General features: G+C 54.8%; 6 protein-coding genes across 6 annotated transcripts; 1 reads left to right on the top strand and 5 right to left on the bottom strand.

Annotated features, from left to right (window-relative positions):
• Positions 1–319: 319 nt before the first annotated feature.
• On the bottom strand, positions 320–2,335 carry NCS57_00566700 (SAM-MT-RSMB-NOP domain-containing protein; the record flags this gene model as incomplete). The annotated part of the gene is made up of 1 exon (XM_053055581.1): positions 320–2,335. The coding sequence occupies one exon, from the start codon at positions 2,333–2,335 to the stop codon at positions 320–322; it is 2,016 nt and encodes a 671-aa protein (XP_052914536.1).
• Positions 2,336–2,748: 413 nt separating this feature from the next.
• Positions 2,749–3,408, top strand: NCS57_00566600 (uncharacterized protein; the record flags this gene model as incomplete). Its single annotated transcript, XM_053055580.1, has 2 exons — positions 2,749–2,859; positions 2,908–3,408. The coding sequence occupies 2 exons, from the start codon at positions 2,749–2,751 to the stop codon at positions 3,406–3,408; spliced, it is 612 nt and encodes a 203-aa protein (XP_052914535.1).
• A 328-nt stretch (positions 3,409–3,736) lies between these two features.
• Positions 3,737–4,602, bottom strand: NCS57_00566500 (Cofilin; the record flags this gene model as incomplete). Its single annotated transcript, XM_053055579.1, has 6 exons — positions 3,737–3,877; positions 3,936–3,984; positions 4,040–4,113; positions 4,170–4,353; positions 4,534–4,544; positions 4,600–4,602. 6 exons carry the CDS (start codon positions 4,600–4,602, stop codon positions 3,737–3,739), a joined length of 462 nt encoding a protein of 153 aa, XP_052914534.1.
• A 961-nt stretch (positions 4,603–5,563) lies between these two features.
• Positions 5,564–7,439, bottom strand: NCS57_00566400 (Heat shock protein 60; the record flags this gene model as incomplete). The annotated part of the gene is made up of 3 exons (XM_053055578.1): positions 5,564–7,080; positions 7,133–7,274; positions 7,335–7,439. The coding sequence occupies 3 exons, from the start codon at positions 7,437–7,439 to the stop codon at positions 5,564–5,566; spliced, it is 1,764 nt and encodes a 587-aa protein (XP_052914533.1).
• A 2,181-nt stretch (positions 7,440–9,620) lies between these two features.
• On the bottom strand, positions 9,621–11,252 carry NCS57_00566300 (uncharacterized protein; the record flags this gene model as incomplete). The annotated part of the gene is made up of 3 exons (XM_053055577.1): positions 9,621–9,689; positions 9,746–11,019; positions 11,072–11,252. 3 exons carry the CDS (start codon positions 11,250–11,252, stop codon positions 9,621–9,623), a joined length of 1,524 nt encoding a protein of 507 aa, XP_052914532.1.
• An 827-nt stretch (positions 11,253–12,079) lies between these two features.
• Positions 12,080–13,237, bottom strand: NCS57_00566200 (uncharacterized protein; the record flags this gene model as incomplete). Its single annotated transcript, XM_053055576.1, has 1 exon — positions 12,080–13,237. One exon carries the CDS (start codon positions 13,235–13,237, stop codon positions 12,080–12,082), a length of 1,158 nt encoding a protein of 385 aa, XP_052914531.1.
• Between the last annotated feature and the right edge of the window lie 885 nt (positions 13,238–14,122).

Below are 14,122 nucleotides of genomic sequence, written 5' to 3'. Positions count from 1 at the left end.
GAAAGGACAGCGACAGTTGTAGGATACTCAGAGATGCTCACTGCCTTGGCTAGATCTTAAAACATGAGGTTGGTAATGACTAGAATACTTGGAGGCTCTTACTCCTTTATGGATCTTCTACTTCGACCATCCGGACTTCACTTATTCTCATCACAAGTATGAACAATGATGGGCAGAATATTCAGCCGCTTAAAAGACACCACTCTTGTATTATTCCAGCCATGAGATTGAAAGCAGCACAACTCTAAGATATAGAAACAGTTTACACCCAGACCCCCTTTTTTGGACAAATAAACGCCCGCTCCAACGGTTGGTATATCTACTTTTTGCTCTGCTTCTTGGCCTTTTTGCTGTTACTCCTGGGATCCAGACCTCTCCTGCGCATGGCGTTCCTCCTGCCCTTCTCCATGTACTCCTGGTCCTCGTCCTCGTCCCAGCCTCCAAAGTCGTCATCGGCCTTGGACTTGGGCTCCTCGTCGTCATCGGTAGCGATGGGCGTCTTGTCGATGACCTCTTCCTCCTCATCTGCAGGGCCCGAGGAACGGTCGCGGGGTGCGGACGACTTGAGGGGTGTAGGTCCAATCTTGTGGAACTTGGCGACGAAGAAACCGTCGACGTTGTAAGTGTGGGGGTAGTATCGGCGGGTGTGGCGCATTGAAGGGTCAAACTTTTTGCCCATGTAGCTCGTGAAGCCTTCCTTTCCAAAGGGGAGGCCGGACTCGACGAGACGGACATTGGGACGACGAGAGAGGGCGTACTGAACGACCTGCTCGTTCTCCTCAACGGTGACGGAACAGGTCGAGTAGACAATGTAACCACCAGTCTTGGAGGCGTGGTTGACCGAGTCGATGGCGGCGAGGATAAGCTGCTTCTGGATGTGAGGCAGCTGCATAAAGTCACGCTCCGTCTTGTTGGTCTTGACGCTAGGATCCTTTGCAATGACACCGGTACCGGAACAGGGGGCATCGAGCAGGACACGGTCGAAGCCGCCCATGGGCTTGGGGAACTCTCGGGCATCGTAGTTGGAGACGACAACGTTGCGCGTGCCGAGACGGTGGATGTTTCCGATGAGACCCTTGGCTCGGGCTTTGTTGGGATCGTTGGCCACGATGACACCAGTGTTCTTCATCATGGCAGCCATGTAAGTCGTCTTTCCACCGGGAGCAGCGGCCATATCCAGCACGCGCTCGTTCTCCTGGGGCTCGAGAGCCATGCAGGGCAGGAAAGATGATGCGGCCTGGAGGATGTAGTGGCCGGCGAGGTACTCGGGGGTAGCACCGAGGGGAACGTTGCTTTCGAAGACCTGGAGGCCGACCTTGGACCACTTGCCGACGGGCTCGAGAGTGACGCCGCGGTTGATGAGAGCCTGGGCGAGGTCACGGCGGTGGGTGCGTAGGGTGTTTGTGCGGATGACGACGGGTCTCGCCGACTCGTTAGCCTCGAAGAAGGCAAAGGCCTCGCGGGGTGTAAAGAGGTTAAAGAGCTTCTCAGCCAGGTACTCAGAGTAGCCGTAGTATGCGCAGATATCCTTGATGAGCTGTGTCGTGTACTCGACTCTCGAGCGGCCGTCCTCGGACAGATTGGCAAAGTCGTCGAGGACGCGGATGGTTTCGGTGATTCTCGTTCGCAGGAGCTGCAGGTCGGGCGCCAGAAGGGCATTGGTCTTTGTGAGCTCGTCCTCGTCCTCGTCATCGTCTTGTAGAATGTGAGGCTTGTCGCCGTGGATGTTGGTCTGCAGAGCGTCCTCAGCCATCTCGGCCTCGGCCTCGGCAGCGTCCTCCGCCATTTGAGCGTCCAGTTTTCTTGAGAGACCCTCAATGTTGGCGGCTGTGAGCTTCTCCTCGGCGTCCGACTCGTCTTCATCCTCGGACCACATGGCCTTTGCAGCGCCGCCTTCCTCTTCTGAGTCGAACACAGAGTCGTCGTCGGACCCAGAGGCGAGGAAATCGTCCTTCAATCCAACACCAGCGTCTGAAGATCCATCCTCCAGATCGTCCAGGTCAAACTCATCATCCATCTCCTCATCAGAAAGATCCTCCAATGCCGGCGCAGGGGCCTTGCTCTTCTTGCTCTTGCCATTCGCCTTGGGCGCGGGCGGCGCAGCCTTCACAGCCTTGGCTCCCTTCTTCTTGGTGGCATCCTTCTTAGCAGAGTCCTTCTTGGCGACTCCATTGCTCTTGGGTTCGGTAGCCTTGCTGGTTTTCCGCTTCTTCTTCTCGGGGGCCTCGACGACAGGATCGGCAGGCAGACCGGCCTTGCGCTTGAGCTTTGCAAAGTGCTCTTCCGACAGGGGTTGGGGCGGGCCCTGCTTCTTCATGCGACGTCCGACACCCATCTTGAAAGAGTGTTATCAATCGATTGTGGGAGTTATTAGAGAAAAAGATTGAGACGAGACGCGAGAGGCCGTCTTGTCTTTTTTGGCTACCAAAGAAAAAGGCAGTCCCCGCCGAAACTTTTTTCTTTGCGCAACGATAGCAAGGGTCCGATAAGATGGTAATCTCCACGTGATCCATGCTGCAGTGGAGCTACACCACTCCCCCAAGCCCAAGGCGATGCTCAATGACGATGATCTGGACACGGTCAACATTCTTTGCGTGGATTCGAGTCTCGATATTTTGCCTAAATCTCTCCGAGAAGCTTTACTAGGACCTGGGAGTCTCGTTTACCACCATCTTTAACTCCACCACCTCCTACTACCTCGTACCAGCTCAACCCCACCTCGAGCTTACCTCCCATCGCGAGCTCACCATGTCTGAAACCGCCTTTGCCCAGACCTTCCTCGGGTCGCTTCAGTCGCGACCTCTCCGACTCTCTGCCGACCATGTCGAAGATCCCAAGACCTTCCCAGCTCGCCCACCTGTACGAACCTAGCGTATACCGCACCTGCGACTCTTCTAACATCGATAGTACATCATCCCCCGCATGCCCAAGGCCATGAGCAAGCCCACCCACCTCGCTCCCGGCTCCGAGCGAAGCGTCACCGTATCCCTCAAGTCCCTGCGCAACCCTCCCCTGAGCATCAAGCTCACCTCGCAGCCCCTCGACACGTCGGTCCTGGACATCAAGAGCAGCGTCCAGAAGCAGACCAGGATACCCGTCGCAAAGATGAAGCTGCTACACAACAAGAAGCCCGTGCCAGACAGCAAGATCCTCAAGGACCTCCTAGGGGATACGGACATGTCTATCGAATTTACGGTCATGGTCATTGGCGGAGCCGCTGCCATCCCCCCTGAGGAACCCGAGGCCGCCCCTGAGGTGTTGCCTACGGGCAAGGAGGCATTGGAGACGGAGGAGTTCTGGAGCGACCTCAAGGGATTCTTGATGCAGCGATTAAAGGATGAGACTCAGGCGGAGGAGCTATCCGGTCTCTTTAGATCGAGTTGGCAGTCCAGCCAAGCAAGTCCATGATATATCTCGGAGTGCAGGCATGATAGACGACACGATAGATGAAAAATGGCAATAATTCCACATACCAGCATGCGAGTTTATTCCCGTGGTACGGTACATGGTCAGGGCTGGCAAATCTGAGAATTTACGTATCCGCCCAGAAGTAAACTCGATGGCTCACGCCCCTGAAGGACGTCCACCATCCCCGTGCTTCCATCCACAGTTGCACTCCTACATCATGGTTGTTTTGGTCTCTCAACGCTTGAAACGACCCTAGATATGCTCAGTTATGCCGGCACCGCTTCTATAGAGTGCGGGGCGGCTAGTGGGTTGGTTCGTGACAGCGCGCTTAACCAGCAAGACCCTTGCTGACGGTCTTGATGATGGTGTCGTATTCGATATCATCAGTGTCGTTGGCCTGGAGCTCGACCGCAATGCCAGTGAGTGATCGCTTCAGAGCCTCTTTGGAGGAGGCGTAGATCATCTTGGGCTGGTGGGGTGTCAGTTCATGGTTCGCAGCGAGGCGAGGACAGACAGGGGTTACTGACCTGGATGCCGGCATCATCGGGAGACCAGGCAATGAAGGCGAGCTTGTTTCTGAAAACTTGTTAGGACATGTGCCTGTGCCTGACTCTGGGCTATTCAAACGCACCGGATGCCGTCGCCAGAGGCCAGGCTGTACTCAAAGTCGTAGACGGCGTATCGGGGACCCTTGCCGACAGCGCCCTGCAACCTGTCAGATTCTTGCCCAGATTCCTCGTCAGTTCATGAGCGGGGCGTACCGTTCGGCTCTTGGAGGTGGCGTTGATGAGCTTCTCACGGAACTCTTCCCAGTCCTTGTCCTCGGAGGCGTGCTCGACAACAATCTCCTTGTAGTCGTCGGAGAGCTTGTAGACGATGTACTTGTACTTCTTGTTGAGCTTCAAGTCATTGTAGGCAGTTATGCACTCCTGGGAAACGGTGGCTCTGGAACACGGAGGCGGCGGGTTAGCGCGGTTGTCTCAAAGATTTGAAGCTGCGTGTGTTTTGTTGTGTTGTGTTGCCCCGCGGCGGCGGCGTCATGGTCGAGGGGGAGGGGGGCATCAGGCGCGGGGGGGGAACGGCGCGCGAATAAAATGGAGCGAGGGAGAGAGCGAGAGGACGAACCCGGATTGAGACTGAAAAACATGGTTAGATAGAAGATCTTGCTGGAGGAGACGTCGGTGAGCTTACCATGGTTGCGGTCTACGTCAGGAGACGGGCGAGATCTTGGGAATGAGGGGCGGACGGGCTGGCGGGAGCTTTCGAATTAGCTATCAGGACAGAGAGGATCAGGCGCAGCAGAGGTGCAGAGGGGGAGATGCAGGTGCAGGACCAAGTGGGGAGGCGTTGGCGTACCGGGAGAGGAAGAAGATCGAGGTTAAGAGTAGTCGAGGTTCAAGATGAAGAAACAAGATGGAAATGGGCGTTGTAGGGAGGGTCGTTTGTATCTTGGGGGTTGGGCGGATTTAGGCGGTAGGGGGACTGGGACTTGTCCCATAGAAAGGCGGGGCCAGACCTCTTGCGGGAGAAAAACACCACCTGGCCTACCTACCTTCTCCCCCACCACAACCACTACCACCCATGAGGAGGCCTTCCACGTGACTCCCCTGGCGTGCGTGTCAATTGTGGCTCGTCAGCTTATCATCTCGTCCCTCCTATGGAGAGCTAGCTATGGCGAGGTGAGGCCGTGCTGCTGTCTGTGCTGTCTCGTTGTCGTTGACGACGACGGCCTCAGCAACCCATCATCATCTCATCAATGCCACAGACCCCTGCCTGTTGTCCCGCCCGCCGAGCCCGGCCTCGTTTCGGTGAAGCCTAAACGAGGCATCAGCTTCCAATCAACCCCTTACGAAACACAGCCCAGGCAACCAGAGACAGATGTATGTTTATAGATTTCTTTTTTTATTCTTTCTTGATCTCATGTCTTTTCATGCTAGTGCTACACAGTCAATGCTAGTATACAGGGCTCAAATGTGGCCTGAAAATCTGCAGGGGGTATGAGGACACGGCCGTCGTGGTGGTCGAGAAAAGGTAGGTAGAGTAGAGAGAGGGGAGATTGCAAGGCCACTGTCCCATGATAACACGCAAACCATGTGCGCCGTCCGTCCAGCTTTTTGTTGTACATCATATCATCCCAATCACATTATTCCGTCTCTTACATCATGCCTCCCATGCCACCCATGCCGCCCATACCGCCCATGCCTCCCATAGGAGGTCCAGCAGGGCCCTTCTCCTCGGGAGCATCAACGATAGCGACCTCGGTGGTGCCCAGCAGAGAGGCAACACCGCTGGCATCGATGAGACCAGTGCGGACGACCTTGAAGGGGTCAAGGATACCGGCAGCGATCATGTCGACGTACTCGCCCTTGGCGCTGTCGAAGCCCTTGTTGAAGTCGTTGGCGTGCTCATCGGTGAGCTTGCCAATGACGACGGAACCCTCGAGGCCGGCGTTCTCAATGATGGTGCGGGCAGGGCGGGTGATGGCGTTCTTGACAATGCTGACACCGAGCTGCTGGTCAAAGTTGGCAGACTTGACCTCGCCGAGGGCGTGGGCAGAGGCCTTGATGAGGGCAGTACCACCACCGGGCAGGATACCCTCCTCAACGGCGGCGCGGGTAGCGTTCAGGGCATCGACGAAGCGGTCCTTCTTCTCGCCGACCTCAACCTCGGAGGAGCCGCCGACCTTGATGACGGCGACACCGCCAGAGAGCTTGGCGAGACGCTCCTGGAGCTTCTCCTTCTCGTACTCGGAGGTGGTGGGGTCAGCCATAACGCCACGGATCTGCTCGCATCGCTGAGCGATGTTGTCCTTGGCACCGCTGCCGTTGAGGAGGATGGTGTCCTCCTTGGTGATGGTGATGGAGCCAGTGGAGCCGAGCATGTCGGGGGTAGCCTTCTCAAGCTTGACGTCAAGCTCGTCAGTGAAGACGGTACCGTCGGTCAGGATGGCGAGATCGCCGAGGATGGACTTGCGGTTGTCACCGAAGCCGGGAGCCTTGACGGCAGCGACCTGGAGCTGGCCACGGAGCTTGTTGAGAATGCAGACAGCGAGAGCCTCACCCTCAATGTCCTCAGCAATGATGACAAGAGGTCGTCGCTGCTGGGTGGAGACCTCAAGAGCAGGGATGATGTCCTGGACAGCAGAGATCTTCTTCTCGGAGAGGAGGATGAGAGGGTTCTCAAACTCGACCTTCTGAGACTTGGTGTCGGTGATGAAGTAGGGGGAGACGAAGCCACGGTCGAATCGCATACCCTCAGTGACCTCGAGCTCATCCTGGACAGTCTTGCCCTCCTTGACGGTGATGACACCCTCCTTGCCAACCTTCTCCATGGCGTTGGCAATCATCTGACCAATGTGGATATCACCGTTGGCGGAGATGGTGGCGACCTGAGCGATCTCGGCGCTGGTGGTGATGTCCCGCTTGTTCTTCTGGAGGAACTCGACAACGGCCTCGACGGCAGCCTGGATACCGCGTCGGAGATCCATGGGGTTGCAGCCAGCAGCAACGTTCTTGACGGTCTCGGAGAAGATGGCGCGGGCGAGGACAGTGGCGGTGGTGGTACCGTCACCGGCGACCTCGTTGGTCTTGGAGGCAACATCCTGGAGCAGCTTGGCGCCGAGGTTCTCGAATTTGTCCTTGAGGCTGACAGCGCGGGCAACGGTCACACCATCTGTTGTAGTTAGTTAAATGTCGAAGAAGATGAACAGACTGCTTGTACGAACCCTTGGTGATCTTGGGAGAGCCGAAGCTGGACTCAATGAGGACATTTCGGCCCTTGGGTCCGAGGGTGGTAGCGACGGCCTTGGCGAGGGTGTCGACACCGGCGAGAAGAGCAGCGCGGCCCTCAACACCGAACTTGAGCTCCTGTAGACATGTCAGTGACCCAATTCGCAAGCCTAGGATGCCAATTCGTCATCTTCTTACCTTGTGAGCAAATCGGACCTGCTGGCTAAGACCGCCCGCTCGGTACTTGGTGGCTGCCGAGGACAGGACAGAGGCCCTCGCCCGAGTGCTCAATGCGCGCTGCATGATGTGTGAATTAGGGGGGTATAATGTGACTGAAGAGAAAAAAGAAGAGGAGGAAGAACGCTCGGGAGGAATTCGACCTTGGGACGAGGACGGACGAGCAGGGCGAAGAGACGGGGGAGACAAGAGGTTGATATGATGGCAAAACTGGAGAAGAGCTCGAGGTCCAAAAAAATCGTCGCTCGGAGCGTCGGCAAAACATCCACCCAGAAGCGAGTCTAGGCCAGAAAAGGCCTAGCGCCATCGCCGGCCGCTTTCCACACCTTTCCAACGACGTCTGTGAGGCTCGCTGGACAAGGTCGCTAACGCCCTCCAAGAGACGGCGTTTGGGCCCTGGAACTCATATTACCGGAGCCATAGCCGAGGCGACAGACCGCTGCGCACCGCTGGGAGCCCTCTGGCGCCTTTTGACGGGTCACGAGCGGCTTTCAATGTCCAGCGAACGGCTCCACCAACGACTCCATCATGACAAATGTGTTGGCTGGGGTTCGCTCTTGTTCTCTGGGGGTCGGAGTAACCATGCTTGCGCTATCCTTCGGTAGATGCAACATGGGCGTTGAAGGTGCCGTCAATGTGTGAAGAAAGCCGAGGAGGAAGAGTAGAGATGATCGAGGACGCATTGACTACAGCTGCTGATTCGATTTACTTGTATAGGTCCCCTATCACTTCAATTCCATGTTCCGAGACCAGTTGCAATCTTTCTCTGCTCGGCACAACTCTTCTCTCCCAATTCTTCACTTCAAAGCCCAGCCACAAGGTGCTCTCGGCTTCGGCTCCACGTAGTAGTTTGTTCACTTCTTGTGCCAAAGGAATATGCTGCATAGGCCCACTCTCTGCAGTCTGCAAGGCGCGAACTGAGCATAACTGGTAGCTGGACAAAAATATCGAGGCAACGATGGGAAGTAAGCAATGCCTGCAGAGGGGAGGCTAGGGACAGGAACAGGAAGCAATGAGAAGCAATGATGGCAACATTAAACATTGAGCAGGGCTCATTATCTGGATGATGAACTGGTGAATCCGCCAACCAAGTCACCGAATAGTTATTACTTGGTGTGAACAGACACCCACTAACAAAGGTTGAGCTAGTCTGACTTCCAAGAACAGGGACCTCGGCTCCAGCCACCAAGCGAAGCCTGCAGCTCACCTTAATTGAACTACTAGTTGGATAGTCACTGCCGCTGTAGTTGGTATTCCAAACCATGTGTATTGCTCATGGGCATCAAGGACTTTTTGGTGATAAATGTTCAGATGTGTCATCCAAAAGCATATCTGTGGCTCATCCATGATGATGCAACATACATTACCTTCAGCATGAGAGCGCTCATGTCGTCAGCCTGCGCCAAGCACTATTGTTCTTTGGGCGACGAGGACCCCTAGAATTGGATCGTCGGGCGAGTTGTTCCAGGGCCAAGGGAAAGAGGTTGTTAAACGCATGTTCCAGGCTGAGATCCGGGATGCCTCGATCCTCCAACTCGGCACGTTGAGAGAGAAAGTCCTTGCGGAGTCGGACAAGTTCGTCATGAATCTAGAGCCAAGGCTCATGAAATGGCAGTCGAAGGTGGGTATGGTGGGTATGGTGTGTGGTGTGTAGTGTGTGTGATGGGCCAGAACGGGCGGTCGTGGTGTTCTGGCCCGTCTATTTATATGAGCGAGTCAGAGAAACCGAGCCTCTCTATCATCCTATTTCGCATCCATCTCCTAGGGAAGAGCGAGATTGAGTTTCAGCAATGGCAAAGCAGCAGCGCATTCTCCCCCTCAGACTCTGAAGCAAAGAACGCGGCGGTAGACATGCGCGTTGCCCTCATTGAGACTACACTCGATCTAGGTATGACAAAGTAGTTCCGCACCATATCTTACTAGCTACAGTCTGTACACATGTCAGATATCCCATTGAAATAGAATACATCGAGAGAAGCGTCAATAATATCAAAAGATTCAATACTTGGCAAGGGTAGTTCACGTCATGGCAGTACTTGATAGTAGTGATGCAATACAATCATAACACTCTCTGCCATGGGCAGATGACTCCGAGTCGGCATTCCTCTATATGACCAAAATAAAAAAAGAAACAACAAAATTACAAAGTCTAAAGCCCAAACCCTGTTCCCTCTCGGGGAACGAAACGAAACAGCAACCGGCAACATCCTCTCTCTCTCTCTCTCTCCTTTTTTTTCACTTTTTTTTTCACTGGGGGATAAACCACCCAGGGCAACCCCTCTTCGAAGGGGACTCCTCTCCCTCTCCCTCTCCCCGCTGTAGACCGATGTTAGCTGCTGTTCGTTCATGTCAAGTGTTGAGGAGAAACTTACCATCCTCTTCAGGCTTTGCGAAAAGGCGGGCTGGCCTTGGCCACCCGCCCCGAAGAAGACGTCGTCGGCGACAGAGCCTGCGACAGGGAACTGGTAGGTTAGGTCGAAACCATAACCTTGGCCACCAGCTGGAAAGCTGGCGACCCCAGTCCCGCTGCCGAGGATGTCTCGCGGGATGTCGAGTCCCGCAAACAGGTCGGTCTGGTTGATCTCCTCTGCCGCCGCGAGTTGGGCGGCAGGGAACCAGGACCAGTCGGTGATGTCGTTGACATCGAAGGGGGGAGGGGGAGGGAGGGAGGCAGCGATGGCCTCGGCGTCGAAGGGGACGGGGAAGACAGCGGGGGCGACGACGGGAACAGCAGCGGCAACGGGAACGGGCTCAGTCTCCTCTTCCTCTTCCTCGGACATTGAAGACTCCTCAGACTCCCGCGGGTCTAGCTCGACCAGCGGGTAGCCATCAAAGTCTTCAGTGTCCGATTCCGAGTCAGACTCGACCGGCTCGATCATGAAGGCGGCGGTGGAGGCTGTGATGGGAGAGGTAAACACCACCTGGTACTCAGGGGTGACCTCGTCAGAGAAGTTTGCCGCGTCGTTGGTGAAAGGGTCGGTCTCGGTCTCATCGAGGTAGGCGCTGGGAGACTCGTTGTCGTAGTCGGCAGGTAGTTCAGGAAGATAGTCGTCAGCAGGCTCGGACAGGTACAGGCCAGGAGACTGAGACTCGGACTCTGCAGATGCCGGGAGGGAAGAAGGGCAAGACACTTCGGAGCCAGGAGGAGAGAAAGGAGAAGAAGAGACAACAGACTCAACAACGGAAGGCTGAGGAGTGTGATGACGGCGGCGTCGGCGGCGAGAGACAGGAGTGGGAGTGACAGGAAGTTGAGCATCAGGGAACATGTGTGCTTCTGGGGCGCCAATGGCAGCCTCCATCTGAGAAGTGAAAGGGTCCTTGATCTCAGGAGCATCGCTTAAGCTGTACTCAGGGTGGTAAAGAGGCTCGGTGAAGAGAACTTCACGAGTGGTGGTGGTGTCGTCGCCGTCAAGATCGGCACGCATGACTCCGCGAACAGTTCGGTCGGCGCGAGGGGAAAGGGGAGGGGGGACGATGTGACCTTCAGCGATGAGGTCGTTGCGGTTGCGTCCGAGCCACTGAATGATCGAGCTTCCACTGGAGCCGGGATTGAGTCGATGAGCAACTTGGTCCCAAGGCAACCTGATCTTGGCTCTGTTGCATTCATACACAAGGACTTGGAGGAGCTTGTCAGACATCCGAGGTCCTAAAACAGTGTTAGAATTGAGGCAAAGAGTGAATCAAGTCGAAGTACTTACGAGTCCATGAGATTAGGTTGCGGTCCTTCTTGCGGCCATTGAGAGAGCGTTGCTCTGCGGTAGGAAGATGGTGTGTGTGAGTCCAGGCTTGCTGAGACTTCTTGCTACGACGACGGGAAGGGGTCGGCGCGGAAGCAGAGGAAGAGGAGGAAGCAGACTTGGTGTGACCGTAGGTAGACATCGTGCAAAGTGACTTGAAGACGTGAAGTGAAGTAAGGGGTATGTAAACGTGACAAGTGACTTGAACGATGAGCTGAGTGAGTGATGAATTTGAATCGAAGATTGTTGAATGTGAAGTGATCTTGGATTCAAATTCTGGTGAAGAGGAAGAAGAGAAGGAGGAGGAGAGGAAGAGAGGAAATCTCTTATGGTAAAATGTGCGAGGCTGCCAGTGTTGAAGCGTGCCCTGAGTGAAGCCATCGCCGGACGGCTGACAGCTGCCAGACGGCCGTCGAGGTAGAGTCGCATATCTCGACGACCGCCAACCCAATCGCTTCCGCCATCGCTTGAAAATCACCTAATCTGGAAGCGCACAACCTAGATTGGAGAATTAAGTCAAAATTCCAGGGCAGCGCGTCTCGTGGAGGGTGGCCCTGAAGGGGAGGACTGTGGTGGTGAGGCAAGTCGCGATGCTTGGTGGTCGCATTTGATATTGACATTTTGCAACACCACCACGTAGGAATTTTTTGCGATGATGATGCCTGTAGTTGAATTGGGATGATAAGCTTCGAAAGTCAGATATTATTGGGGCCAATTGCAAACGGTTGCTCTGTTTGTGTAGAGTGTCGCGCATGGGTGTCACTACCAAGTTGACCCAAACGAAGACGTTTGCACGTTGATTTTCAGCCACTGAATTGCGCAGTTGAAGAATCTTCATGAATACTCCTCTTTATTAAAGAGAGCTCTTCTCATTATGGTGGCAGGTCTTGGTTACATACATGGAGATGCTTTGATCTGCACCTCTGCTCGCATCCGTAGTCATGTCCGAACCCACCCAGCATAAGCACCCTAGTTCGTACGTCCAAACGTCTTCTGAAAGAAACTCTGGATCTTGGAACGATCTCTGGCACTCGCGTTCGAATTGTTTCTGCTGCGTGTGGGGCTGTCTCGGGCCTCGGCCTCACGGTTCAGTTCGTTCAGGCGCTGAGTGCGCATCTCGATGTCGTGGATGGCCTGTCGCTGGGCCTCAAGGAGGCCGTTGAGTGAGGCTTGCGTCTGCTCCTGTAAAGCCGAGGCGACGGCTTGGTTGACGACTTGGGGAAGTTCAGTGGCTATCTGGGAGAGCTGATTGGCAAGACCATGGGTCATGGCGAGGTTCTGGGTGGTGGCTTGGATGTTGAAGGCCTGAGGCTGGATCATGGTCTGCAGAGCCGAGACGGTTTGCTGCTGCATCTCGATCTGCTGGCCCATTGTGTCACTCTGGCGTCGAAGGGTGTTTGCTTGAGCGTCAAGCTTGCCCACATTCATGCGAAGGGGGCCGGTGGCGTCAGCGATGCCTTGCTCGATGGTCTGCTCGACCATGGAACGCATCCTCTCATCAGAACCATTCGCGTTGTTGCCCTTCGCGGTCTGGCCATTGTAACCGTTGTTGCCTTTGTGAGCGTTTTGTCCACGGTGCTGGGGCATGGACTTGTTAGCAGCAGCAAAGTAACGGTTCTCATGCTGAACAGCCTGGAGATATGTGTCGACCCGACGGGCTGCTGCACCTTCAGTCTCATCCTCCCCACTCAAGGCATCACGTTCTCTGATGCGGCGGGTGATTTCAATACGGAGGTGGTTGTAGGCCTCAGGGGCAGGGCACATGGGATTACCGCGAAGTTGCCGAAGCCGTGTCAGAGCCTGGTAGTCCTCGATGGTTGCATCAACGTCCATGGGAGACGCTTTGGTGCTAGGGAACTCTCCATTGCGTCTCGCCTCTGCCAGCTGCGATGCCATCATCTGCAGCTGGTCAGCTGGGTAGGTGCTGCAGCCCCGTGTCAACGCCATGAAGTTGGGGTTCTCCTTGGGGGTCTCGGGCTTTTGCAGGAACTCCTCGATGGGTGACTCGGGAGTGACGGCAGTAGTAGCTTGGGTGTGGGCTCTCTCACGGGCCACGAGATCATTAAGCTGCGATTTGAATCTCTGCAGCTGAGAGGTCGATGACGGGATATTAGAAGGTGGCGACATGAGGGAGTCTTCTTAGGCAAAGCCAAAGGGACGATAAGGGAGCGTAGGTTTGTTGGTGTGTTTGGTGAAGCAGTAGATGTGCCTTCGCAGATTAGCATGGGCGTCGAGGCAAGGGATGGGGAGAAGCTCACAAGATGTGAATCAATAGAAGACTTGATGCTCAAGGCTGGAATAGAGAGTGTATGGCAGCTTTTGCGTGATGGAGATTTGCCTCGAGATAATCAAGAGAAGGAAATGTTGCTGCACATTTTCAAAGGAGGGATGGGGCGGGAGTCAAGACGTGAATGCAGAATGAATGGATAAAGGTGAGTGCCGAAAAGAGAGAGACAATAGAGAATATATGACCTTGCGTGGCCACGAAGGGAAGAAAAAACACAGGAATAAAGGCCGACAATGGAGATGGATCGAGACGATGGCGGTGGAGAATGGTGATGGCGAATGTGGCTCAGAAACGGCCTTCACCCACGCCTCGCATTATTCAATAGCTTGCAGCGTGTTGCCTGGTAGATACATAAACATGAAACCCACGGTCAGGATGTAAATTAACGTGTGACTGCGCCAGTTCGGAGAGAAATCAAAGAGTGTTGCCTGACAGTTTGACGGGAGGGGGATCACTTGGTGTTGACAGTCCGGCTTGTTTGGAGCATCACGAGACAACAAATATTCACGAGAGAACACACAAACTCAAGAATTAAAATGCTTCAACTATGGAACATTGTCCACTCGAGGCTAAGATGATATCATTGTCATTACTTCGTTCATCCCCCCGACCATGTCCTCGATGATTCTGCTACTCCGACTGTCGCATCGTAATCAGATAACTAGGTAGTTGCAACAGATCTCGGAATAGGTGTACGAAGTCAGTGTTTTCCTTCCAAAAAGATC

The sequence above is a fragment of the Fusarium keratoplasticum genome, chromosome 4, assembly GCF_025433545.1.
Source record: "Fusarium keratoplasticum isolate Fu6.1 chromosome 4, whole genome shotgun sequence".
NCBI classification, from domain to species: Eukaryota; Fungi; Ascomycota; class Sordariomycetes; order Hypocreales; family Nectriaceae; genus Fusarium; species Fusarium keratoplasticum.
Note: the sequence above shows the minus strand (reverse complement) of the source record. Positions and strands in the feature narration are given on the sequence as shown.